At 43.1% G+C, this 27700-nt stretch overlaps 1 protein-coding gene across 2 annotated transcripts in view; it reads left to right on the forward strand.

Annotated features, from left to right (window-relative positions):
• ARHGAP26 (Rho GTPase activating protein 26) overlaps positions 1-27700 on the forward strand; it is a 352726-nt gene that overhangs the window by 231599 nt on the left and 93427 nt on the right. For both annotated transcript variants that reach the window (XM_006128543.5, XM_014576262.4), the window contains exons 18-19: positions 49-208; positions 22429-22567. In XM_006128543.5, coding sequence (XP_006128605.1) covers positions 49-208; positions 22429-22567 — 299 coding nt within the window. The remainder of the gene's footprint in view (positions 1-48; positions 209-22428; positions 22568-27700) is intronic.

A 27700-nucleotide genomic window follows, 5' to 3' on the forward strand; every position in this document is an offset into this window, starting at 1 on the left:
GGATTATTCTGATTGTTTCTCTTAACTACTCTTTCCCCTTCCTTGCAGTGTTGCTGCTAATCACAAGCAGAATCTAATGACTGTTGCTAATCTGGGGGTGGTATTTGGACCAACACTGCTTCGACCTCAAGAAGAAACTGTTGCAGCGATTATGGACATCAAGTTTCAGAATATTGTGATTGAGATTTTAATAGAAAACCATGAAAAGGTAAGGTTTGCCCCTTACGTCTGAATTTTAATAAGTTTGTAATAAAGAATTTGTCTCCATGACAACCCCAATACACATTCTTCAATTAACCACCTTCTCTAGATGATTAGTATTCAGCATTGCAGGAGAGAAGATCACTTCTCTTAGCTAAAGAAAAATTTGCAAAGGTCATTATCCAAAACTAATCTGGCTCATAGCTGCCATAGGTATCTTGCATCCAGAAGTAATTGTGTGTGGTTTTGTACAGCACTTTCCATAATGGGGCCATGCTTCATGACTCAGGCTTCTATGAGCTACAGTAATACAAATAACACGTAATATTGGGATTCTGATCTCTTTTAGATGCTGAAGCATATTATTTCAAACTGAAATTTCCCATGAAAGAATTGTACTGCTAGTTAAATACTAGGATGAAATCCTGGCACACTGAAGCCTTAGTAGTCAAAACCTAATGTTATCTTGTGCCAGCGAGGGTGGGCTCACAGAGTTCAGACTGTGAAGTTATTTCATTTCTGGGCTCAGGCTGGAGCCCAAGCTCTGGGTCTCTCCCACTGCACAGTGTCCGGGAACACAGTCTCTGGTCCAGATCCAAGAGTCTATAAAACAGTGAAACAGTCCCAAGAAAAAGAAAGTTCTGACCTCCCAATGGGCTGGCCAGCTGTGGATTTGTCTTTGCTCTGTTGACATACCAAATGGGGGCGCTGATTTTTTTGCGGGTAGAAATAACATTGAAGAATTCCATATCTGCAGAGAGGAAGCATAGAAATGGAATGGTATTTCCAAATGGAGCTTTTGTTGGGCTGAAATCACATAATCAACAATGCTAGTAACTTATTTTTCTGGTTATCTTGGCTTGAGCCCCTTACATTGACCCTTTTTAAAAGTTCCCTTTTGTTATCTTTTAATTTGGGCAAATAATGTTGCTAGTTTTGAGAAATCAGTGATCAGGACACTAGTCTAGGAGTTGGGAACCTCTGTGTTCAAATCCCTGCTCTGACCGGACTTCCTGTGTGACCAGGGGCAAGTCACTTTGAGGCTCTCAATTCCCTGTCTGTGAAAGGGGCATAATAGTTCTTCCTTACTTCACAGGGATGTTATGTGGATAAATAAACGAAAAGATTCTGAGATGCTTGTCACGTAAAAGAGATGTAAAACTGCCAAAAAATGGTTCTGTCTCTGGGTTTGGTTTTTTTTGGTTGGTTTTTGGTTTGGGAAGTTCTGCTTAGTCTGCAGGGTGACTGGAATGAAGAAAAGAGACTAAATTCTCCTGTGCTCTACCCCAAGCTTTGGTCTGATACGTATGCCATTGTAGCATGGTTTGGCCGTGGCCAGGTTGCATGCAGAGCATCTCATGGGTAGGGTTAATCATGGTGACTGCCCCAGTCCCCATGCTTTGCGGGGCCCCTGCTTTGATAAATCAGGACTATCCCCAAATATTTATTCCTTTGTCCCAACTGATGTACGCTGGGGATGCCATTTGTCCCGATATTCAGGTGAGGAGGCAGACAGGAAGGTGTGGCAAGAGGTGGGCAGGTGAGTGGGATAAGGAAGCAAATAGGGAGGTGAGTGGTGGGAGGGAGATTAAAGAGGCAGGCAGGTGGACAGTAAAGAGGACAGTGACAGACGGGGAGTTGAGGTGCCAAATGGACAGTGAGTAGACTAATGGGGAAGTGAGCAATGGGTAGGTGGGTGAGGAGGTGAGTGGCAGGTCACTGGACATCCTAACAAGCTGAAGTACATGATATTGGTGTCCCATTATGCAAGATGCCCAATGCCTTGTACTCTCATGAAAGAAATTCTTAGCTCCCAGTTCAGTGTTCTGGTCTGTAACTGCTTCATGAGCGGGCCACCATTAATAGCAGGCTCAGAACTTGGAAATACACAGGATTTTCCATTGAGTATTCAACCTGTCTGAATTAAACAGATTGCTGTATCACCCTTGAGTGTATCCACTGATGATTCAAGGCAGACGCTGCTACAGACCCAGGCTAATTTAGCGTGACAATACTCTGTTTAGAAAGACGCCCACAGTTTATTCTTTCTCCAAAGCTCTCGCAGAAGTGCTCGCACGCATCTGACACGTCAGCCACTCACAATATATAACTAAGTCGGGGGACCTTCACCTGCCTCTCTAAGCAGATGCAGGAAGCCGAGGGAAGTTGTTAGTGATGTTCCATTAAATGTGGAAACAATGTGGTGAGGAGGAAAAGGGAAAAGCAGTGGCAACTCTGATTATTCTCTGAGAAATTGCTGTCATGTGGCATGTAAACACCTTTGCATTTATTCAGCACAATGGAGCTGTTTTATTTTTCTTTCCTTTTTTACTTGGAACAAAACAGAGATGATCACTTAATTATGAAATCACCTAAGCTGAGCTGCAAGCAGTGTGAATAGCAGGTAGATACCTTACAGATAGATACCTCTGTCACTCAGCAGCCTCCACCGCTGCAAGGTTCAGCAATATCTTGTAAAACATGCTAAAGAATCTTATTGTATTTCACACAGTCATCTCTAATTTTTTTAAATATTACTACTGAGTCAAAAACAGTGTAATATTTGGAGCCCTTCCCTGTCCCCTTGCAGGGAAGAGCTTTGATATCTGCGTCACAAGCAGTGGGGCAGCGTAATGGACCTTTTTATTTGCCCTTTCTTGGTCACGATTTATTAAACCCTCCCATGAATCCCTTAATGAAACATCCCTCTAGAAATTGACTGATTCTGTCTGAACTAAGTCTCTCCCTGTGCAAACTTAATGCTCCATTGGCTGGCCCTCTGTAAGGAACTGATGGCAGATTTCAGTTGACTGACTGCATCTTTCCGGACTGGAATTCTAATCTCTGTGAAAAGAGCTGAGTAGAGTCTCCTTGTTTCCTGCTATTCAAGGATGGTAAAATTAGCAGATTCTCATCACCCTATTTAAAAAAAAAATTCATGGCAACAACATGCCTCTCTCAGATGTGTCAATTATGTCCACCCAGCAACAACTGATTGTATTGATGCTTGCCGTCTGTCATTTGTTCATAGATCAGCCTGGACCATTCATAGAGAGATGACACCATTTGCAAACTAGCCTCAGTATTTGTGGTGCGCCTATCACTGTAGTATCTACCTCCGTCATCTCTGTCACAATTTGTGTATTCCCACACTTCCTTTGTCTTGCTGCTGCCCTTTGGGTCTTTGGGGTGGAGGTGACAGGGAAAGGAGTGCTGAAAGAGCATTTTTTTACTGTTAATGTGGCAACTGCTCTGCTTCCATTCCTGCACAGTTTTAGGTCATGATGGTAATTGGTAACCGCATTGAAAACTACTTTAAGGGACCACTTCCTCAACTGGATGACAAAGAGGTAGTATCTAAGAATAGTCATAACTGTGTCTCTTGCTCAAAACGGTGGCAGATCATGAAGCCAAGTCCAGTAATTATTAGAGGCTGATAATTTGGTCTGATTTTTAGGCGCAGGTTGATTAACTCCACCAGTCCCAAAATGTTCAGTAACAATTTGATGCCTCATGAATAAGCTCACGGAGGAATAGGGAGAAGGAAGGGAGCAGTGGCCTCAGGGCTGGGCTATCTGAAAGGGCCTGGGGCTCCAAGCTGCTGCTGCTGCTACTGGGGCAGCAGCCAGAGTCCTGAGCCTTTTAAATCACAACCAGAGCCCTGCACAGTATGCTTTGGGTGGTTCTGAAGAGCTGGGAAGGGGGACAGCTAGCCTAATCCGCGCCCCTTCCACCAAATGCCCTGCCTCTTCTGGAAGTGCAGCACCGCCACAGCCTCTCCCCCCCCCCCCCCCCCCACACCTGGCCCAGGGGCTCAGCAATTCTGTCAGCCCCCCTGCTAATGCAGCACTTCTTTCATCTGTGAAACTGTTTCCTTTTCATAGAATCATAGAATACTAGGACTGAAAGGGACCTCCAGAGGTCATTGAGTCCAGTCCCCTGCTCTCATGGGTAGGACCAAGTACTGTCTAGACCATCCTTGAGAGACATTTATCCAACCTACTCTTAAATATCTCCACAGATGGAGATTCCACAACCTTCCTGGGCAATTTATTCCAGTGTTTGACTACCCTGACAGTTAGGAACTTTTTCCTAACGTCCAACCTAAACCTCCCTTGCTCCCATTGCTTCTTGTTCTATCCTCAGACGCCAAGATGAAGAAGTTTTCTCCCTCCTCCTTATGACACCCTTTTAGATACCTGAAAACTGTTATCATGTCCCCCCTCAATCTTCTCTTTTCCAAACTAAACAAACCCAATTCTTTCAGGCTTCCTTCATAGGTCATGTTCCCTAGATCTTTAATCATTCTTGTTGCTCTTCTCTGGACCCTCTCCAATTTCTCCACATCTTTCTTGAAATGTGGTGCCCAGAACTGGACACAGTACTCCAACTGAGGTCTAACCAGCGCAGAATAGAGCAGAAGAATGACTTCTCTTGTCTTGCTCACAACATACCTGTTAATGCATCCTAGAATCATGTTTGCTTTTTTTGCAATAGCATCACACTGTTGACTCATATTTAGCTTGTGGTCCACTATAACCCCTAGATCCCTTTCTGTCGTACTCCTTCCTAGACAGTCGCTTCCCATTCTGTATGTGTGAAACTGATTGTTTCTTCCTAAGTGGAGCACTTTGCATTTGTCTTTATTAAACTTCTTCCTTTTTACCTCTGACCATTTCTCCAATTTGTCCAATCATTTTGAATTATGACCCTATCCTCCAAAGCAGTCGCAACCCCTCCCAGTTTGGTATCATCTGCAAACTTAAGAAGCATACTCTCTATACCAATATCTAAATCGTTGATGAAGATATTGAACATAGCCGGTCTCAAAACAAACCCCTGCGGAACCCCACTTGTAATACCTTTCCAGCAGGATTGAGAACCATAAATAACTACTCTCTTAGTACGGTTATCCAGCCAGTTATGCACCCACCTTATAGTAGTCCCATCTAAGTCATATTTGCCTAGTTTATTGATAAAAACATCATGCGAGACCGTATCAAGTCTAGGTATACCACATCCACCACTTCTCCCTTATCCACAAGACTCGTTATCCAATCAAAGAAAGTTATCAAATTGGTTTGTCATTATTTGGTCTTTACAAATCCACGTTGGCTGTTCCGTATCACCTGACCACCTTCCAAGTGTTCGTAGATGATTTCCTTAATTACTCGCTCCATTATCTTCTCTGGCACAGAAGTTAAACTAACTGGTCTGTAGTTTCCTGGGTTGGTCTTATTTCCCTTTTTATAGATGTGCACTGTATTTGCCCTTTTCCAGTCTTCTAGAATCTCTCCTGTTTCCCATGATTTTCCAAAGATGATAGCTAGAGGCTTAGATACCTCCTCTATCAGCTCCTTGATTATTTGAGGATGCATTTCATCAGGCCCTGGTGACTTGCGGGCATCTAACTTTTCTAGGTGATTTTTAACTTGTTCTTTTTTTATTTTAACCTACCCTCTACCCCCTTCCCACTAGCATTCACTATGTTAGACATTCCTTCATCAGACTTCTTGGTGAAAACCGAAACAAAGAAGTCATTAAGCATCTCTGCCATTTCCAAGTTTCCTGTTACTGTTTCTCCCTACTCACTGAACAATGGGCCTACCCTGTCCTTGGTCTTCCTCTTGCTTCTGATGTATTTATAAAAAGTCTCCTTGTTTCCCTTTATTCCCATAGCTAGTTTGAGCTCATTTTGTGCCTTTGCCTTTCTAATCTTGCCCCTGCATTCCTGTGTTGTTTGCCTATATTCATCCTTTGTAATGTGACCTACTTTCTATTTTTTATATGACTCCTTTTTTATTTTTAGATCATGCAAGATCTCGTGGTTAAGCCAAGGCAGTCTTTTGCCATATTTTCTATCTTTCCTATGCAGCGGAATAGCTTGCTTTTGGGCCCTTAACAATGTCCCTTTGAAAAATTGCCAACTCTCCTCAGTTATTTTTCTCCTCAGTCTTGATTCCTATGGGACCTTACCTATCAGCTCTCTGAGATTACCAAAATCCGCCTTCCTGAAATCCATTGTCTCTGTTTTGCTGTTCTCCCTTCTACCCTTCCTTAGAATTGTGAACTCTATGATTACATGATCACTTTCACCCAACCTGCCTTCCACTTTCAAATTCTCAACTAGTTCCTCTCTATTTGTTAGGATCAAATCTAGAACAGCTTCCCCCCGGTAGCTTTTTCAACCTTCTGAAACAAAAAGTTGTCACCAATGCAATCCAAGAACTTATTGGATAGTCCGTGCCCCGCTGTGTTATTTTCCCAACATATATCTGGATAGTTGAAGTCCCCCATCACCACCAAATCTTGGGCTTTGAATGATTTTGTTAGTTGTTTAAAAAAAAGCCTCATCCACCTCTTTCACCTGGGTAAGTGGCCTGTAGTAGACTCCTAGCATGACCATCACCCTTGTTTTTTACCTCTTTTAACCTAACTCAGAGACGCTCAACACTTCCATCTCCTACGTCCATCTCTACCTCAGTCCAAGTGCGTACATTTTTATTATATAAGGCCCCAGCACCTCCTCCCTTTTTTCACTGCCTATCCTTCCTGAGCCAGTTGTACCCTTCCATCCCTACATTCCCACCTAGTTTCTGTGATGCCAACAATGTCATAGTTGTATTTATTTATTAGCACTTCCAGTTCTTCCTGCTTATTAGCCATACTTCTCGCATTTGTAAGATACTGATTTGATCTTGCCTCCCAGTTTTGCCCTGACCCTCATCTCTCTCTGCCATTATAGCCCACTCTCCCTCCCATTTCCAACCCATCTCCCAGGTCTCCATGTTCTTCACTTACCTGTGGGCTTTGCTCACCTGTCCCCGTCAAACCTAGTTTAAAGCCCTCCTCACTAGGTTAGTCAGTCTGTGTCCAAATAGGGTCTTCCTCCTCCTCAAAAGGTGAACGTCATCTCTGCCTAGCAGTCCTTCCTGGAATAGCATCCCGTGGTCGAGGAAGCCAAAGCCCTCCTGGCGACACCATCTTCGCAGCCAGGCATTCACCTCCAAGATGCACCTGTCTCTGCACGGCCCCCTACCTTTTGTAGGCTATAGGACAGGGGTTGGCAATAATTTTTGCAGAAGGGCCACTTAGTGAATTTTGATAGGTAGTCATGGGCCAGCTCCACACCAGAAGGGGCGAGAGCTGGGCTGGAAGAAGCGGGGTTGGGGGCTAGCCTCCCATCAGAGGTGTCTGGGGCTGGAGACTTTCAAATATAAACACAGAAAAGGGCTCGTGGATCCAGGCCCTGCTGTTACCATGTTGCCTGGCAGGCACCTGGGGTTGCTGCAGCTATTTAAAGGGCTCGCAGCTACAGCTCCTGCTGGGTTAGCACCGTAACAGGGAGCCGGGAGACATTTCAATAGGATCCTGCTGCCTGAGCCACCGCCTGGAAATTCGGTGGCATGGTCAGCAGGCTATAAATAGACAGTGGCCAGATGCAGTCTGCGGGCCAGATCCGGGCCCCGGGCTGCATCTTGCCCCTGGTCTGTATCTTGCCCAGCTCTACCTTAGGATCATTATGAGTAGTGTTGGGGGGGCAGATATTGGGAGCACGTGGGTTTTTGGGTTGCTGTCTGGCTGGTTTGCATTTCATTAGTGCTATTGATTTTTTCCCAACGTAACTGACAGCTGATCTCTAAAGCTGTCAATAGAAATGCTTGTTTGGGAGGATTTTGAAATGTTAAGCCTCGAACTGACACTCATTGAAAAATGAATCGCATTTGGGCCATTAATACAAAGAAGTTGCATACTAAATGACTGAGTCATTGTCACCATTTAGCATGGATTCATTGCGAATTATGCTCTAGGGGAGGAAGATGGTAGTACAGGGGGAGAGACTTTTTTAAAATGTCGCATCCATGCCACATTACTTTGCCACATTATTTACTTCTTTACAGTTGTCACCTTACAGTATATTAATTGATGACGGCTCATAAAAGCCATCCCAAGGGAGATAATTAGGTAACTAGCACTATACAAGTACAAGGGCAGGTTTTTATTCAGTTGCTTTATATTGATTTTCTCTTGGGATTTACATGTGGAGTTATTTAAAGCGTCAAGTGAAAAGCCTCAATTTAAATTAGTGTGCCCAACTGACAGACTGTGGACTATACAAGGCCCACCAGAATGTGTCATAGGACCCACAGCACGCTTCAACACAGTGTATTTTGTTGTCATGTTTTCATCATTTTAATGTACACAAGTGTGTAACTAGACAATACTGTACATAGAAACCATCTACTGAACACATACAAAAGAAGCTGAACTTAAAATATAAATCAACACATGTGACAAAATCTGTTTGGCCCACAAAAAAATGAGTTTGGGTGGCCTTCCTGTGTAATAAGGCTGGGGACCACTGATTTGAATAATCGATTTTAGTTCACTTTTCCATTTGTATTTCTGTTATTTTCTAAAAAAAAAAAAAAGGTGCACTCTCAGTGGTTAATCCAGCCATTAAAACTCATTGTATTACAACTAACTAGGACAGTGTTTCTCAACGTTTGGCCTGCAGGCCACGTGTGACCCAATTTACACATAGCTATAGCCCATATAACATCCTCCTGCCCATCCATTCACCCCACATAACAGAGAGAGATCTGCATATGCAGCGCACAGTGGTAAATAGGTTGAGGTCCACCCAGACAAGGTGGGTAAGGTAAAATCTTTTATTGGACCAATTTCTCTTTATGAGCAAGACAGCTGGTCCAATAAAAGATATTATCTCACCCACCTTGTTTCTGTAACATCCTGGGACTGAGTCTTTACACGATATTTGGCATCTGTTTTTGCTACCTAGGAGGGGGGTATGCTGTAATATGTAAATTTATTTAAGCTATGATATATCTTAACATTTTCAGAATCTTATTAACATTTTTAGTGTTAGGAAATGGTAAATGCTATATTGCGTATTTAGAAGCTGTTTAACTTTTTGCTCATGATTTTTGTCAAACTGTTTGGATGATAACGGATTTAATAAAATTCATGAAACAGCATATTACATTTCTTTTTATTAAAACATGGATAAATAAACTTATTTATTAAAATAATTTTGCACATTTACAATTAAACTTGTATTAAACTGAAGGGTTAACTATAAGCAGTGAGTTTGGGTGATTGTTTCAGGACAGCCTGGGAAAAATTTCAGATGCACCTAACTAAAAAGTGACTGGAGCTTAAGTTCCTACTCACCTAAGTCTCTTGAAAATAAGACTGTCTCCAATAGACTTTGTCCTTCATACTTTTCAAATGAGTAAATCTCATCCTCTCTCTTTCTTCCCCTTGCTTTTATTCTTAGTCTGGAAGGGAGAGACAAGTTTTCGTGCTTTGTTTTTCAGCTCCCAGCTGATCTCTCAATTCTAACTGAATTTGTCCAAAAGAAGAAAATATTCTTTCTGTGCCTGCAGAAGAGGCTGCTTCTGTCAAAAAGCTGGTTTAGCAACAAACCCCACCAGTTAAGTGTTGAGACCTTCTTTAAAACACCAGCAGTAGCAAACATGCGCTATTTGAATAGTTCACCTCCAGCCCCTGTAATGTTTTGATGGTTGGCATCTTCCTTGGCAGTTACGCATCTGTGTTATCGCTTTGGGTTTAATATATCAACACGAAAATGAGGTGAAGCTTCTTTGCAGCCTGCAGCTTCACTTTGTTGTATGTTTTTTGTGAAGATTTTTCCAGATTTCAACAGCATCAGCAATACAGCAGCAGTTTGTCTCAGGCTATGTAAATAAGTTTCAGTATACTCAGCATATCATCTATATTTCTCTTTAATGCAATGTTGATGACTTTTGCTGCCTAATTTGTCACCAGAATAGGCCATTTCTAATAAGTAGCTCAAAACAATCAGCTGCTGAATTCCATCTTACTTTGAAGGGGGTGGGGGCAATACTAATTCAGTGAAGCTGAAGCAAAGTGGTTGTTAATGGAAGTATTTTGCAATTTCAGCAACAATTTCCTTTATGGCTGGAGTTGTACTTAAATCTTTGGCTAAAAGATGCATCTAAATAAGCACTGTGCACATATGGGATGTTTCAAGTTCTATTCATTATCTTCTTTTAGATGTCATTTGAACTTTGCTAGATTTGCATCCTTGTGACAAAGTTACATGCTTGAATTTTGTTCAGTTTGTTATAGCTTTTACTGCTCCTCCATTCTGCTGGATGGGCATTTCCTGTTGGATCAGTTGTTTCTGTCAGAGAGATAATCCCCTCTTCTGTTGCCCTCCCATACCCTCCCCCACACACATATATTCCTGGATCATTCTATACATTGGTCCTCCCATCAAGACTCAGATTAACAAATTTCACACCAGTGTTACAGACTGTTCAGTTTCCTCCTCCATACACTCTATCCAGCAACCTTCTAGCAGTGTTTGCTCTGCTCATTGGTATGTAGTCTGGTTGTAATGACTGAATCATGGCAAGGAAATACTTGTTCTGAAGAAGATGAAAAGGAAAATTTGTTGCATAAATGATGAATTAAGCAATCTTTTCATCTATGGAGTCTTGCTGTCATTTCTTGGTCCTAATTACAAAGTCATCCATTTACTGCATGATGAAGTCTTGTTTGTTTGTTTTTTAATACAGGTAATTTACTGTCTGAAGTATGTTTAGTTGTAGCACAGCTGGCGGTACTAGTAGATGACCAAAGTTATAGACATAACAGATGATTTTCATAACCCCTTATATCCAACATAGACTCTCACACAAAATCATGTAAAAAAGTCACACTCTCACTATTATGCAGTGCACAGCTTTTAAAAAATGAAATTGTAAATGAAAGACACCTCCAAATGCACTGTTTGTACCGCTATTTAAATTACAGCATTTATTCTACAATATTTTATTGGGAGGAATAGATACTACTTATGATTTAATAATTATGTCTACTAAAATCCATAGCTCTTGCAACATGCTGGTCAGCTTGAAAAATATTTATTTATAAATTTTAACATATAATGTCTAATAAAACTTTAACTTTTAAACAGGAAATCTTCACCTAGGACATCTGATTCTGTTGAGGCTAAACAATCATTTAAGAAGCCCATCAGTTAGTGTAAAAGTGTAAATGACAAATACACCTACAACAGACTAACATACGTGTCATATTTAGAAATTCACCCGTAAGCAAACCACCCAAAACACAAATTTAGGACAACAGTCTAAGTTGCTTGCAGCATTTGTTGTTGGAGCTTTGTTGGTCCCAGGATATGAGAGAGAGGTGGGCAAGGGAATACTGGTTTTAGACCAACTCCAGTTGGTGAAATAGACAAGCTCATAAGTCTGGAAAAATAATAATGATCTGCCCTGTAGTTCCTAGTCTTTGCTTCTGGATGTCTTGTGGCCCACACATAGAACCTCGATGGGCTGCATTCAGTCGATGGGCAGCAGCTTGCCCGCATTACTTGAAGAAGAGCTCTATGTAGCTTGAAAGCTTGTCTCTTTCATTAACCAAAGTTGGGTCAGTGAAAGATATTGCCTCACCCAACTTATCTCTCTAATTATCTTAATTATCAGTTACGAGCAAAAGAAGACATGGCGCGTTTTCAGCAAGAGACTGGTGAAAAAATAAGTTTATTAACCAGTGAATTCTAATTGTTCAAACTCATCCACATCATCATCTTCAAAATCATTCCCTTCTGAGAAGCATGTTGCACAATGTTTCTGATAGCCAGGCCTTGCATCTCTTTGTTGCAGTTTACATGTGTTGTGTTCCTTTTTGACCCAAAGGCACAGGGATTTCTTGAAAACATTCTCAAATAGGGTCCTTTTTCATGACTTGTAGTCATGGCCGGCTTTTTCCTCCCCAGTTCTTGGGTGTTCAAATCAACATTAGAGGCTGCTCTCTAAAGAAAGTAGTTCCTTCTTCCCACAACCCCTTGCTTTGACATGTTTGTTTCTCCTTCCTGGATGCATACCTTGCTCTTTCTTCCCTTGTTACATAACACTCCCACCCCACCACAGCCCCCCCCCCCCCCAGAAACAAAGGAAGTAACCGTTAACAACTTCTGCTCATGTAACTCACATGCTCTACAGCATTTTGTTTAGCGACAGAGGGGAAGGAGGTTGAGAAACGTAATGCATTTCTGTTTGTTTCTATATCTGTGTACTCATGCAAGGATGGAGCAAAGCTGTTCACTGCAAATGCCCAGAACCAACCAAAAACAAGAGCTGGTGGTTACTTGGCAGATCTTTTTTTTTTTCCTCATGAAAAGGAGAGTAAGATTCCATGTGGGTGGAGTAAAAAATATTCATAATTTGCAATCTGAGCCAATCAGAGCTCTGGTAGGGAGAAGTGGTAAAATACGAGTGATCCTGATGAGCTACATGAGGTTTTTATTTTCTGGAGTCAGAGGCTGGCTCTCAATGCTGTGATGACTCTGCCAGTCTCTCTTGCACTCACTAGCACAGTCTCCTGAGGTTCAAGCTCTTAACACAGTACATGACCTATTGTGCCATATAAAATGAACATAAAAACTTGGAATAAAAAATTTAGATGTTTCCCCCTGATTTTTAATTCATAGAGAAAAGCAACTTTAATTACAAGTTGATGATAGAGGCCTTTATGGATTCAGCATATTTATTATTTCACTATTTTAAGAGGTTATATTATAAGCTTAGGTCTTAACATATTTTTAATTCAGATTTCATTTTAACCAGGTCTGTTTTAAAAAAGAAAGCATTAACATACATTCAATAACAATATGAAGAAATCCATTGACTTTTATCCACCTGACATGTACTGATTATGACACAGTACATTCAGTAGGAAAATGTAATTTATATGAAAAGTTTCTGACAATTGACAAATGTCTGGCATTACATTATATTCCCCCAGGTAAGCAAAGCGCTTCTCCTATTTAATATTACTTTCATCATTTTTAATAAAAAAAATAGTTATCCATGGTGTCTTCCAGTCTGAATAGCCACTAGCAGGTTGTTACACTGCTGCTTCAGGAGGCCTGTCATATTGCTTGAGCAAATTGTGAAGTATTCATTAAGAGTCAGTCTGCATCTTCTTTTCACCTGGACATAGCTGCGATAAGTTGCCTTGTTGGGCTCATATTTTTGAAGCAATTTAGCTGCATGGAGAAATAATCCTACAGCCTCCATAATTGGAGAGCAAGATACGGTTACACCAGTTCAGTGACTTCATTGAGTAGACTGAATTCCTCCCCTTACCACCAATACATTTCTGATGAATCTGCCTTTTTCCTGAGTGTGAGGTTCTTCTGAAGGAAGTTTGGCAGCAAAGTAAAATACCCATCCTGAGGATGCCACCAAGGTGTGAAAGTGAATAGGAATCCTATATTGTGCAGTTTGCCTTTACTGCCTCAGTTTCCCCAATTTTATCTGAGACCCTAGCCTTGGCAACATTCCATTGTGCCTCAGTTTAACGAGGGGAAAGCAGTTGGTTCACCTCTCTGGAGATTTGGGTAGGTTTCCCCCCACCTAAACCATGTAGCAGCCATTCCTGTATAAACCTATCTTGCTAATGACAGACACGTGCTGTGGAGGTGCTCATTCATCCTTTGCAGTGGGAGCTCTTTCCACGGCCTTTGGCCCTATGACACCATTCCTTCTGTGAGATGTTTGTTCTATGGTGTTCTGCCTGCTAGTGTGACTTCACAATTGTTATACCAGGTTAAAGCAAGCTTGGGTATGCCTACCTGTGCTGCAATTAAACCTCCGTATTGAAGTGTAGCTACACACAAAAAGACAGACCAGCAGAGCTATGATTATAATTTGCAAATCTTGGTGGTCACTCCCTTGCTTTCAGTGTTAACTGGCTCTCTATGTGGCAATTGGAGCCTGTATGTTTGAGCAATAAAACCCAGGTTTACTGAGTGGAGAACAGATTTTGAGAGAGTGCTACATTTTATAAACCTTTATGCAAGGGTTAATCTTGGCTATGGAAAATGCCTGGTTTGAGTATAGCAGCAGGAACGTCTCCATGTTTTCTGCTAACGACATGTCATGGAGTGTGGGGGAGTCACCAGCCCCTGCACCCCCATCCGCAGTCACATGTGACTCTCAGACAGCAAGTAGAGCAGAAGGTTTATTGGTTCACAGGGATACAGCATAGCTCCGACTTCTTGTTACAGGAACCAGGAGTAGTCAATACAGCACATCTTGGGCTTAGTGGGGGTCCAGAGGCCAGTTAGGCTCCCTTCTCCCCCAGCTAGATTAAAACTAACCCACACTCACGGCAACTGGTCATCCAGCCTCCAGGCCATCCCGCTTCCTGCTTTGTTCAGGTTCCCAGGCAAAGTGTCACCTGACTGAATCCTCCACCTCGCTCAGGTGTCAGGCTGGCCTGGGCCACTGCCTGTGTGCCTGCCTTCAGGAGTTCTCCTCCAGAGATCCTATCCTCCGCTGAGCACTGCACACACGGACACACATAGAGCCACTGCAGACCAGCATCGGACAGTAGGGATCACATAAAACACAACAAAGCAAACAGTGAATGCAAAACCAGAGTAAACACAATGGACTACATGAGTCGTCAAAATCCCTGCTACGTCACAACACGTGAGACAATAACTGAGTATCAAAAATGTCAGTCAAACATAGAGCAAATTATTTGCCTTCTAGTCCTTTGTTTCTTCAAGGCCTGAAGAGGAGATGGGAAATAGACATCAGCACTTTCTTAAATTTAGCTATTTATTTATTTCTCTCTCGCTCATTGTAAGCTACATTTAGTTTCTAGTTTCAGTGCTACATGAACATGATGCTCAAAGGGGTCATAGTGGATTTCAATAAATGTGCTACTGTGCCAGATGGTTCCCCCTCTGTCATCCATTTTATCTGAACATACCCAATTCTCGTAGAATTTAAAAGAGCAGCATTATCAAAGCTCTCCTTCCTGTGCTTCTGAATAGAGGTCTTCAGAACTTGCAGTATGTATTTCAGGGTACGTCTAGACTACAGGCTTCTGTCGACAGAAGTTTTGTCGACAAAGAGCATCTAGACTACATTGAGTTCTGTTGACAAAGCAAGCTGCTTTGTCGACATGGTAGTGTAGACGCAAAGGACAGTTTACATGCAATAACACCTTCTGTCGACAGAAACTCTGTCGACAGAAGGCGTTATGCCTCGTAAAATGAGGTTTACCAGCGTCGACAAAACTGCTGAGTTCTGTCGACGTTATGTCGACAGAACTCAGCGGTAGTGTGGATGCAGGTATAGTTTTGTCGACAAAAGTCCACTTTTGTCGACAAAACCCTGTAGTCTAGATACACCCTCAGTTTCTCTAACAAGATAGAATCAGCGCTCCCAGGGTATGTCTACAGTACAACATTAATTCAAACTAACATAGTTCGAATTAGTTAATTCGAACTAAGCTAATTCGAACTAACGGATCCAGACTAAAAACCTAGTTCGAATTAGCGTTTTGGTAATTCGAACTAGCATGTCCACATTAAGTGGACCCCGAACCGGGCTTAAGGATGGCCGGAAGCAGTGCCAGCAGGGCATCAGAGGAGGACTTAGAGCGTGGAGATGCTGTCTCAGGCTAGCCGAGGGCTGTGCTTAAAGGGTCCCGACCCCTACCCCGGACAGATAGTTCTCAGGGGTGCCCCCTTTGCAAAGCAGTCCTGGCTTGGATTGCCCGGACTACCCACACTGGGCACATCACACCACTCAGCCATCAGCCTGGCTGCACTTGCCGCAGGCTGCCATCTGGGGAGAGGGGACAATTGGGGGGCTGCAGGAGAGCTTCCACCCCAGAAGCCCGCAGAGCCAGCCCAGTCCTTCCCATCGGGGGCTCGTGCCCCATTCCTCCCTCACCTCCTTCCACTTACCCTTCCCTAGCCCCTCTTCTTGATGTACAAAATAAAGGACAATTGTGTTCAAAAATAGAATCTGTCTTTATTGAACAAAACTGGGTGAGACTGGGAAAAGGAGGTGGGAGAAGGGAAGAGAGAGGCTGGGAGAGGGCAGGGCAACTAAAATGATCAGGGGTTGGGAACAGGTCCCATATGAAGAGAGGCTAAAGAGACTGGGACTTTTCAGTTTAGAAAAGAGGAGACGGAGGGGGGACAGGATAGAGGTCTCTAAAAGCAGGAGTTGGGCGGAGAGTGTGCATACAGAAAAGTTCTTCATTAGTGCCCATAAAGAAGGACTAGAGGACACCAAAGGAAAGGAATGGGTAGCAGGCTTCAAACTAGTAACAGAAAGTTGTTCTTCACAAAGCAAAGAGTCAACCTGTGGAACTCCTTGCTGCAGGAGGCTGTGAAGGCTAGAACTAGAACAGAGTTTAAAGGGAAGTGAGATCAAGTCATGGAGGTTGGGTCCATGGAGTGGTATTAGCCAGGGGGTAGGAGTGGTGTCCCTGCCCAAGGTTTGTGGAAGGCTGGAGAGGGATGGCACGAGACAAATGTCTTGGTCACTGTCTTCGGTCCATCCCCTCTAGGGTCCCTAGGGTTGGCCGCTGTCAGCAGACAGGCTACTGGGCTAGATGGACCTTTGGTCTGACCCAGGATGGCCGTTGTAAGCTCAGGGCTCAGGGTCGGGGGTCTCAGTGGACCCCCTTGATTCTCTTGCACACCTGCTCCTGGGTGGCCAGGCTGGCAGCTCTCCTGCCCTAGACGGCCACTTTCCTGTGCCTAGTGCGGAGATCGTGGACGAGGTCCACGATGTCTGCACTAGCCCAGGCAGGTGCCCGCCTCTTGCGGTCCCGGGCAAGCTCCCGGGAGCCGCCAGCCTGGTCCCGGGAAGAGGGGGTGGGCTGGGGGGCATCGGGTGGGTGGCTCGAGCCGTGCCAGGTGCAGGGTCTGCTGGCTGGATGCTGGCAGGCTTGCACCTGACACGCGCACCGTAGCCAGCCCGTGCCCCTTTAAGGAGTCCGGGGCTGGGAGGGGGGCAGACGAGTTTCCCTGGTGTTGGCCAGAGTGGCCACCAGGGAAAGCTGGGGAGGACTAGCCTCCCACTAGTTCGAATTAAGGGGCTATACACCCCTTAATTCGAACTAGCTAGTTCGAACTAGGCTTAATTCTCGTAAAATGAGGTTTTCCTAGTTCGAACTAAGCGCTCCGCTAGTTTGATTTAAATTCGAACTAGCGGAGCGCTTGTGTAGCGCCTATCAAAGTTAATTCGAACTGACGTCCGTTAGTTCGAATTAACTTTGTAGTGTAGACATACTTCCAAAATGCAAACAGAAATGAATGATCAGTCATATAACCTGTCCTGAAGAAAACTTTTAGTTTCTTTTTTCAGCAAGATTTGATGTAATGCTATCACTACAGACTGTCATGTAAGTCAGTCCTGGCTGAGCTAAGTAAATTAACCATACAGAACCATGTAATTATGCTGTGATCATTAACAGTAACTCTACATGCTATTATCCTGCTTTTACCCAGAGCTGCAAATTGTATATAAAAGAACTACCTTGATTTGCTAAAATGTGGGCATTTGTAGGGCCAGCAACTCTTAATCTTTGAAGTTGGTACATGAAGGAAAATATGCTGGGAGGGAGAAGACAGTGTTCATAAGAGATGTTTTGGTTTAATAACAAAAAAAGTGTATAAAATAGCAGAAACACCAATGAAGAGGGTATTAACTGAACTTTGGATGACTGAAGTTAACTCAGTAAATGACATGTAGGCTATAAAATCAGATACACTCCACTCTGTAAATATGTATTTAGCAATCTGCAAGGAGTGGATTACATGGAAAGGAAACAATGATAAAATTGATTAAGGATCTGAAAACTTGTAGCCTCTTTTCTGCAGTGATTTCTAATTCTGCAAAATTGCATTCCTGAAATTATGAACACAAGACTACGTGAATAAATATCACACCACCCATTGGGCAAACATTAAGATCAATTAAAAATTTTAACTGCAATGCAAAATTATGGTAGATTATCATGAACGAGATGCCACACTTTATACATTTAATTAAATTAGTTTATAATGGGCTCCTGCAAAATTAAAATCACAGTCTCAGTTAAGCCTTATGTACTTAAAAGTTACATACATATTTGCTCTGAAGCATGTGACTGATTGTTTTGTTTGGCTTTTTTTGTTAGAAGTTAATTCTGAGAAACTGTCACATATAATCAAATTAATAAACAGTGGTTTCTTTTTCCTTTTGTTTGTTTGTTTTAGTACAACTCCCATGCTGAGAGTTGTATTGATGAGAAGTCAAAATACAGGTGCAAAAGAATGGAAGTTAAACATTTGTTCTGATTAAGGAACTACTGTTGGGGCAATTAGTCATTAGCCCTACGACTTCTGTAGATAAAAATCCCTAATGGAGCAGAGTGAGAATAGCATCTTGTCCCACATATCTTGTTTTCTGGGTCAGATGACCTAGAATACAAGAAACTAGAATCTTTGGTGGATCCTACTTAAAGTATCAGTCTTTCTGTTTGAAATGACAAGTTATACCAGTGTTGGACTACATTTTTCTCATTGAATTGAATAGGAGTATTCAAATGTGTCTGAATATTAGGTGATCCACACCCAGTGCTTAGGTTCTATACTGTGTAAGCTAGTCAGAAGAACAAAGAGATGTGTGTCAAGCTACCCAGAGCAGCCACTGGCTGTTGGTCTCTTCTACCGAGCAAGACTAGCCCATAAAATGGACCAAGCTACTTATGGGTACGTCTACACTACAACGTTAATTCGAACTAACTTAGTTCGAATTAGTTAATTCGAACTAAGCTAATTCGAACTAACGCATCTAGAACTAAAAACTAGTTCGAATTAGCGTTTTGCTAATTCGAACTAGCGGGTCCACATTAAGTGGACCCTGAACCAGGCTTAAGGATGGCCGGAAGCAGTGCCGGCAGGGCATCAGAGGAGGACTTAGAGCGTGGAGATGCTGTCTCAGGCTAGCCGAGGGCTGTGCTTAAAGGGTCCCGACCCATACCCCGGACAGACAGTTCTCAGGGTGCCCCGCTTGCAAAGCAGTCCTGGCTTGGATTGCCCGGACTACCCACACTGGGCACATCACAGCACTCGGCCATCAGACCAGCTGCACTTGCTGCAGGCTGCCATCTGGGAAGAGAGGGCAATTGGGGGGAGAGCTTCCACCCCCAGAAGCCCGCAGAGCCAGCCCAGTCCTCCCCATCGGGGGCGCGTACCCCATTCCTCCCTCACCTCCTTCCGCTTACCCTTCCCTAGCCCCTCTTCTTGATGTACAAAATAAAGGACAATTGTGTTCAAAAATAGAATCTGTCTTTATTGAACAAAACTGGGGGAGACTGGGAAAAGGAGGTGGGAGAGGGGAAGAGAGAGAGTGGGAGAGGGGAGGGCAACTAAAATGATCAGGGGTTGGGAACAGGTCCCCTATGAAGAGAGGCTAAAGAGACTGGGACTTTTCAGCTTAGAAAAGAGGAGACGGAGGGGGGACAGGATAGAGGTCTCTAAAAGCAGGAGTTGGGCGGAGAGTGTGCATACAGAAAAGTTCTTCATTAGTGCCCATAAAGAAGGACTAGAGGACACCAAAGGAAAGGAATGGGTAGCAGGCTTCAAACTAGTAACAGAAAGTTGTTCTTCACAAAGCAGAGAGTCAACCTGTGGAACTCCTTGCTGCAGGAGGCTGTGAAGGCTAGAACTAGAACAGAGTTTAAAGGGACGTGAGATCAAGTCATGGAGGTTGGGTTCATGGAGTGGTATTAGCCAGGGGGTAGGAGTGGTGTCCCTGCCCAAGGTTTGTGGAAGGCTGGAGAAGGATGGCACGAGACAAATGTCTTGGTCACTGTCTTCGGTCCATCCCCTCCAGGGTCCCTAGGGTTGGCCACTGTCAGCAGACAGGCTACTGGGCTAGATGTACCTTTGGTCTGACCCAGTACGGCCATTTAAAGCTCAGGGCTCAGGGTCGGGGGTCTCAGTGGACCACCTTGATTTTCATGCACACCTGCTCCTGGGTGGCCAGGCTGACAGCTCTCCTGCCCTAGACGGCCACTTTCCTGTGCCTAGTGCGGAGGTCGTGGACGAGGTCCCTCTTGCGGTCCCGGGAGCCGCCAGCCTGGTCCCGGGAAGAGGGGGAGGGCTGGGGGGCATCGGGTGGGTGGCTCAATCCGTGCCAGGTGCAGGGTCTGCTGGCTGGGTGCTGGCAGGCTTGCACCTGGCACGGGCACCATAGCCAGCCCGTGCCCCTTTAAGGGGTCCGGGGCCGGGAGGGGGGCATACGAGTTTCCCTGGTGTTGGCCAGAGTGGCCACCAGGGAAACCTGGGGAGGGCTAGCCTCCCACTAGTTCAAATTAAGGGTCTACACAGCCCTTAATTCGAACTAGTAAATTCGAACTAGGCTTAATCTTCGTGGAATGAGGATTACCTAGTTCGAACTAAGCGCTCCGTTAGTTCGAATTAAGTTCGAACTAACGGAGCCCTAGTGTAGCGCCTATGAAAGTTAGTTCGAACTAACGTCCATTAGTTCGAACTAACTTTGTAGTGTAGACATACCCTAAGGGAGCAATTGTACTGAAAGGGAGCTAACTCACACAAACAAGCAGGGCTTGGCATTCCTTCAGCTGATACACATTCATTCATGCAATTTGGCTTTTGTGAGTTTGCTATGCAGATCCTGAAAAGGAGCATTAAAGTAGAAATACGTGATCTGTGTTGCAGTTTGTCCAACTACTTACACTCAAGTGCAACTTTTCATTTATCAGGGCCTTCATCGCTGGCCCAGAATATGGAAAGAATTTTTGCAAAGTTAGTAATTGGCATTTCCTATTCCTTTACTTGGTATTTAGCCTATAATAGTTCTCTGTTTGAGCTGTATCTGCAGATAGGGAATTTGGTTGATGTACTATCCGCTGTGTGATGCAGAGGACTTGATTATCCATATGGGTAAGTGGCTATTGTTTGGTGCCCCCTGGAAAAAGTTGCAATAGAAAATGGTGATATGCTTCTTCTTTTTTTAAGAACCAAATCTATGCCATTCTCAGACTGACATGCATAATAATACTTCAACGGGTTGAGTTCAATTATCAGGCCACCTGAATGTGCAAGGACATAGAGTGCAGCAATAACCAGGCACTTGGCTAGCCAAAGCATTACTTATTGGTCAAGACTTCTGAAGAATTATACTGACCAAGATAGATGATCTGCAAGTCTGGCTTACTACCAGCTGTCCAGTTAGGTTGGAATAATTTAAATACCACTTCTTAAAGGACCCTGAGCACTAACATTTACCACAGACCCTGCTTTTTGAAAACTTCAGGAGGGATGTGACATTAAAATAGCTGATTAAGGTTTCTGTGCTTTTGCATTTATTTTTAAAAATTAGTGTGGAGTTGTTTTATGTTGGTTGGGTTTGGGTTTTGTTTTTGTTTTTTGTCACACAAAATAATAAAGCAGTGAATTTCTGGCAGCTATTCATTTTAATTGGCAGACAGAATTTTTTAGCTTTTATACAGGGGATTGGACACATCTGAAAGCTCTATTATAGCTGGGTCCTGGCTGACTCTCTTGCATTCATGGAGGAGTGGGGTGTGAGGTGTTTTTGAAATACCCGTTTTCCTCTGGCAAACTACAGTCCTAGTATTGTGCAGTTTTACTTCCTAGTACAGCCTCTGTCTTTGAAGTGTTGGGGCCCAGAGGGCTGGAGTAGAAAATGGTACTGAAATGTGTGTTTAATGCATTCTCATTGGGGGAGCTCTAGAAAGAATAGCTTTGAGGGCCCCCCAATTCGGTATGAACCCTGGGTTAAAGAAAAGAAACAAATAGCACCAGAAAAGCTGCTGTTTCAATTTATCCCGTTTAAAAATTCCATTCCCTTTAGGACAAAAAGATAACTCAGTTTTCAGACAGCTGTGCCTGGGAGTTACAAAGAAATTCACTATACCCTGTAAACTGCCAGCCTATGGGGAGCAGCTGCACAGCAAGCATATTTTAATCTATAGATATCTGTTTATTTTTATTTTCTGTATGTCACTTCCACAGCCAGCTGCTAAGCATGAGCCAACTTTCTACATGGGAAGGGTATGAGGCTTTGAGAATTATTCGGGTTTTAACAAAAAGGCTTTGGTTAGAGGAAAGGGGAGTATGATTGGGGTGGGAAGGAATTTAACACGTGTTTGACTGTTCCCTATAAAGGTGATTTGTTAAACAATTTATTATCAAAGGCTGGTGCTTTCATTATTGTGACTCTGTGCTAATAATTGGGTCTCCCTCCTTCCCCACCTCATTTCCTATTCCATGGCAACACTTGACCTTTCTTTAAAAAATAAATAAAATCCCCCACCAAACCCCCATCCTTTTATTTATAGATATTTAACACTGTACCGGAGACGCTACCGCCAAACTCGCAGCTGCTGCTATCTCGTAAGAAGAGTACTGATTCAAAGCCTCCTTCCTGCAGTGAGAGACCCTTAACACTCTTCCACACGGGACAGCCCAATGAAAAGCGTAAGTATGCCAGTGCGACATGCATTGAGTTGAGTTATGATGCTGTACTCTCTTATCTGCTCACAGGATTTCTTATCATGATTGATGGGGCTCACTTCTCACACCACAGGATGGGATTCTCACTCATTAACTTCAGTAGGAGAGATACATATCTTATAGGATGAAAAGCCCCAGGCTTTTAAAACATCATATTAGTAGAGAGAAATGAAGATTATCTAGCCTTCGGCACTTAGCCTCAGGTGCTTGAAATTAAGCTGCATAAAAATAGCAGAGTAGAAAGTAGATATCCCTTCCCTATCTCATTTAGTTTTATACTAAAAAATGAGGTTTACAGGCTTTTGCGCAAAAGGGTTTTTTTTCCGATAAATGGACCCGTCTACAAAAGACTTTTTAATCACAAAAACTTTTCTGCAAAAAGGTTTGGAAGAAGATATGCAAATGAGAGCACAAGATATGCAAATGAGCGCTCCATTTGCATTTCCTCTTCCACAAAACACCCAGGCTACGTCTACACTGGCATGATTTTGAGCAAATACTTTTAACACAAGAGTTTTTGCGTTAAAGTATTTGCGCAAGAGAGCGTCTACGCTGGCATGTGCCTTAGCGCAAGAGATGTGCTTATGCGCAAAATAATCCATGTCAGTGTAGACCCTCTTTTGTGCAAGAAAGCACTGATGGTCATTTTAGCCATCGGGTTTTCTTGCACAAGAAATTAACGTTGCCTGTCTACACTGGGCTCTTGTGCAAGAACAGTTGCCCAAGAGTGCTTATCCTTGAGCGGGAGCGTCAGTGTATTTGTGCAAGAAGCACTGATTTTATACATTAGAATGTCAGTTTTCTTGCACAAGTACTCGTGGCCGGTGTAGACAGGTGGCAAGATTTTGCGCAAAAGCAGTTGCTTTTGTGCAAAATCTTGCCAATGTAGACACAGCCCCACAGTGTAGACATAGCCTCAAAGACATGCTTTTGGACATCAGTAGATGTTTTTCATTAAAAAAATTTTTTTTTCAGAGATCAGGTTTTGCATCCCTCCTAGAACTATATCCAACTTCAGTTTAAAAGTGCCCTACACAATTAATCCATTACTATTACTACTATTTAGTATTTGACTCTTTTGTCCAGAAAACTGAAAGTCCCTTATACTTTGACAGGTAAACAAATATAATTTCACACCATCTTGAATATTTTTGGCCTCTCTGCCTGAGTTTTCATGTGACTATGAGTTTGGAGTGCCTCCTTTTTTAGGTGGCCAAATGGCTTTTAGACATCTGTTTACAGGCTAGTGTGAGCATCTCTGGAAAAAAAAAGTACAGCTTCCAAGTTGGGTGTCCAAAATCAGTGGCCATTCATGGAAATTTTGCCCTAAATGATTAGTTCAGTGTTATGTACAGAAGTGCTGCAAACACTAAAGTGGAATCCACGAGTTCTATATCCCAGTCTCTTGGGGCAGTACATTCCCTACATTACAGCAGGACTTCTCTTCCTTTTGGAGGGGTATTCTCACATATTTCTTCCTGATCTAGCCACAATTTTCCTGCCAATGTTCCTTTATTCTATTGCCACCCACCCTCAGGGGCTCTTTCTCATGGTAACCCTTCCTCCTGCTGAACGAGGCATGACTGCATGCCTTGGGTGTTTATCAACTCTGACGCACCTGTCATTTGAAAAATGACCTGAGATTCCCCCTCTTCCTTTTCCTGGGGCCAAATGCTCCAGCTTTCTAAGCCTGGGGAGGGGGATGTAGGGGAAAGGAGAGCACCAGACAGGTGCATGAACTTGAGCCCAGTTGAATTCCTGCTAACTGTGTAAGGCTGGATCATCTGGTAGCTGGCAAGCTCTACTCTGGGACCTTAATGCCCTCCATTAATTTAGCCTAAGGAATCCTGTGGCACAAATGATCCCATAGAGGCAGTTCTATGATTCCATGGCCAGCAGAAACCCAAGATATTCCAGTTACACTGATCTCCTTGCCTGACATGCCCCCCATACACTCGAAGGGAAAGAGTAGCCTATTAATACTGGCTTTATGCCATATGAGTTTTCCCCTGTGCCAAGAGAGTCATTAAATGCCACATTTCAGGCTGCTTTTCCTTACAAGTAGCTAAGAATTTGGTCCATAGTCCCTAAAAGAACAGAGGTGTTAGAAGAATGTTTGTTTTATTTGGAATGAATGTGTGTGTTGCCATTTTCCAATGCATTAACCATCATGTTGCATTCCATGAGCATCCCTGGTTCCAAAGACCCAATGAACAAAGTAAAGATGGGCTGAGATTTTCCCCTCTAGTTTTTTTAAGTGTCTGTTAAAGATGTTAGATGGTTAGTCCTTTCATCTCAGAAGAGGTTTAGTTAATCCCAAATAGCAGAGTTTTAACTTAGAAGGGTCACCCTTATATGGGTGAATGTGCACTACCAGTTGAAACAAAAACCTAGCTCTGGACACTCTTCTTGTCAGCTGGGTGACATCTGAATCTCTCCTGAATGACTGCACAAGCACCCACCTTACAGGGAACACAACTGGCAAAGACTGTGAATTTGTTAAATGTGGTCAACCATCTATTGGAAAGTGGGCTAAGAGAGTTGAACAGTCTGTCACTTTCTGGAATCTGCCCTTCAATCCAACAGATATTGGAAAAAGTGGAGAAGGTTCAGAGAAAAGCATCCAGAATGATTTGAATATTGGAAGGCGTGCATTACACTGAGAGAGTTAAGAAACTCAATCTATTTATTTCATTAAAAAGAAGAGGAGATGTGGTGATCATGGTCTAGAAGTATGATCTTGAATTGTGAAGAGCTCTTTAATCTAGAGATAAAGACATAATAAGAGGTAATGGCTGGTGTAATGGCATGGTCCGGTCACAACCTACCCTGGAGAAACCATAAAGAAGTCTTCCAAGGAGGCTAGAGTGGCTAGAGAAACCAGCAAGGCCTATAAAAGGAGTTGCAGGAGCAGAGTCAATTCAGTGTCACTGGAGCCTTCAAGGAGAGAAGACCATGGGTGACTGGCTGGCTAAGGGAGCAGAAGCACCATGGAGAGCTCCATGTATGGAAGTATTCTGGATTGAGGTTAAAGCCCTAAGGCAAGGAACGAGGTACCCGTCTCCATGAGGCACCACTCTCAATCAGACTGAGGAACAGACTGAGACAGACACTTACAGAGTACACCGAGATGTATCTCTGTTAAGTGTGTACTCCAAAAGGGGCCTGAGTGATTCGCACAGTGTGTGACTCAGTTGGAGGGCTGAGTAGCCAAAAGAAGCTGATAAAGTGAAGCAGTGCAGGCGCACACACTGGGCCAGGTGGGGGTGTTCATGGAAGCGAGTTCCAGATGAAAACTGAAGAACTAAGCAACTTCAAAATGGAAATGAGATGCAAATTTTTGACATTAAAGTTGTCTTAACCACTGGAACAATTTAAAGGATGTAGTGGATTTTCTGTCACACGAAACTTTTAAATCAAAATGAGATGTCTATCTAAAATATATTCTCTAATTCATCCACAAACTTTTATGCTTAGTTCAGGAGTTACAGTTTTAAGCCCTTTGGTCTGTGTTAGGCAGATTAGATTAAAATAATAGTATCTTCTGGCTTTAAAATCTATTATTCTCTGAATCTTTGCTTGCTACTGACCTTGGCTGCATTTGAACCAGAAGCAGAGTATGTGGCTTTAAAATATAGGAAACTTGTTTCAGTATTGCATTTCTGTTTCCAGCCCCCCTCACTTCATAGATAATGTACTAGCAAGTATACTAGCAAGTACTTCTCTCGTATGTGTTGCTGTTTGTGGATCACCTGTATCCTGTAGCCCTGTTCTTATCCAACAGTTATTGCACTGACTTCTACAAAAGCAAAAAGTTACTAGAAGCATGACTAGAAGAAGATGGAGATTCAGAAGAGATTCAGCTGAATCTTTGTTTGCAATGTGTCTTTATCCTTAATCATAAAGGAGTCTAGCTAAAGCCATGTGAAATCAGACTTGGTGATGCATTATTGGCTGCTGGAAAGAAATGCTGTGAAATGAGACTTGCTGCAGAGTTTAAGCTGAAGTGGTCGCAGTGTGTGTCTGTGTGTTGTTTTAAATGAGGGAGATGGTTGCCAAAAACATGCAATTCAAAATGCTCTTATGGTTGTGCTGCATTTCAGAGTTTTTTGCATTGCCAGGAGGGTATTACATGTGGGTGCTTGAAAAGAGAACTTGTGTATGTGATTTATTAATGGGAGCTTTATCATCTTGGGAAGATGGAACAAAATCATAGCTGTCTGTTATGAGCTGTTCAAGGAGTGCTGCAAGGAAAGCCTGCTCAACACAAGTGTGTGTTATTGTAACCTCTGGGCATGCCATGACTAAGCTACTGTACTACGGTTTATTATCCAGCAATCCAGAACTAGAACTTTTCCAGGCATGACTCGCCAAGTGCCCTCTGAATCAGACAGGCACTTTGTAAAGTGACTTTTCTGCCTTCTGCACAACAGAAAAGAATTTACTTACGGGTATTTAGTATTTCATTTTTGGAGGTGTATGGCCAAAATAAACGGTCACAGTGAAGAAACCTTAACTTACACTGTTTAGAAAAATGTGTTCAAAATAGAGTTTTGGCCTTTTAAAAAAGGGGAAAGAATTTAAAAACACCAAAAAACACATTCCTTCTCCCAGCCTACTTAGATGAAACATCTTCAGCTCCCTGACTGGGAATTATTTCAATATTTCCTGGTAGTCCCTTTTAAAATTATCCAGGCAATTGACTCAGATTTGGTAGGTTCAGGCGTCTTATTTTCATAGCTTAGCCTTGGGTAGAAAGTGCCTGAAAGTAACAAGATCCATGATGGAAATGATGATCTGCTAATTCAGATACCTGCACCCCTCCATGCCTACCACCATATCAGTTCACTTAGGTCCAGGTACAGACTATAATGAAATACAGACCTTTCCTGATCTACGCTGTGAGGATAATAATAATACCAGAGATGAGCAGGAATGCTGGAATCTGGTGTGACTTTGGTGTGGCTGGTTGGACCACAGATGTTCCCTTGAGACTGTCACCTGGTATGCTGATCATACTACTGAGTCCATCTACCTACCCTCTAGGGCACCCCTCTGCACCCCCCCCCCCCCCACCTTGCCCTCCTAGAGCAAAAG

Source organism: Pelodiscus sinensis, chromosome 16 (assembly GCF_052426305.1).
Source record: "Pelodiscus sinensis isolate ZL-2025 chromosome 16, ASM5242630v1, whole genome shotgun sequence".
In the NCBI taxonomy this organism is placed as follows: domain Eukaryota; kingdom Metazoa; phylum Chordata; order Testudines; family Trionychidae; genus Pelodiscus; species Pelodiscus sinensis.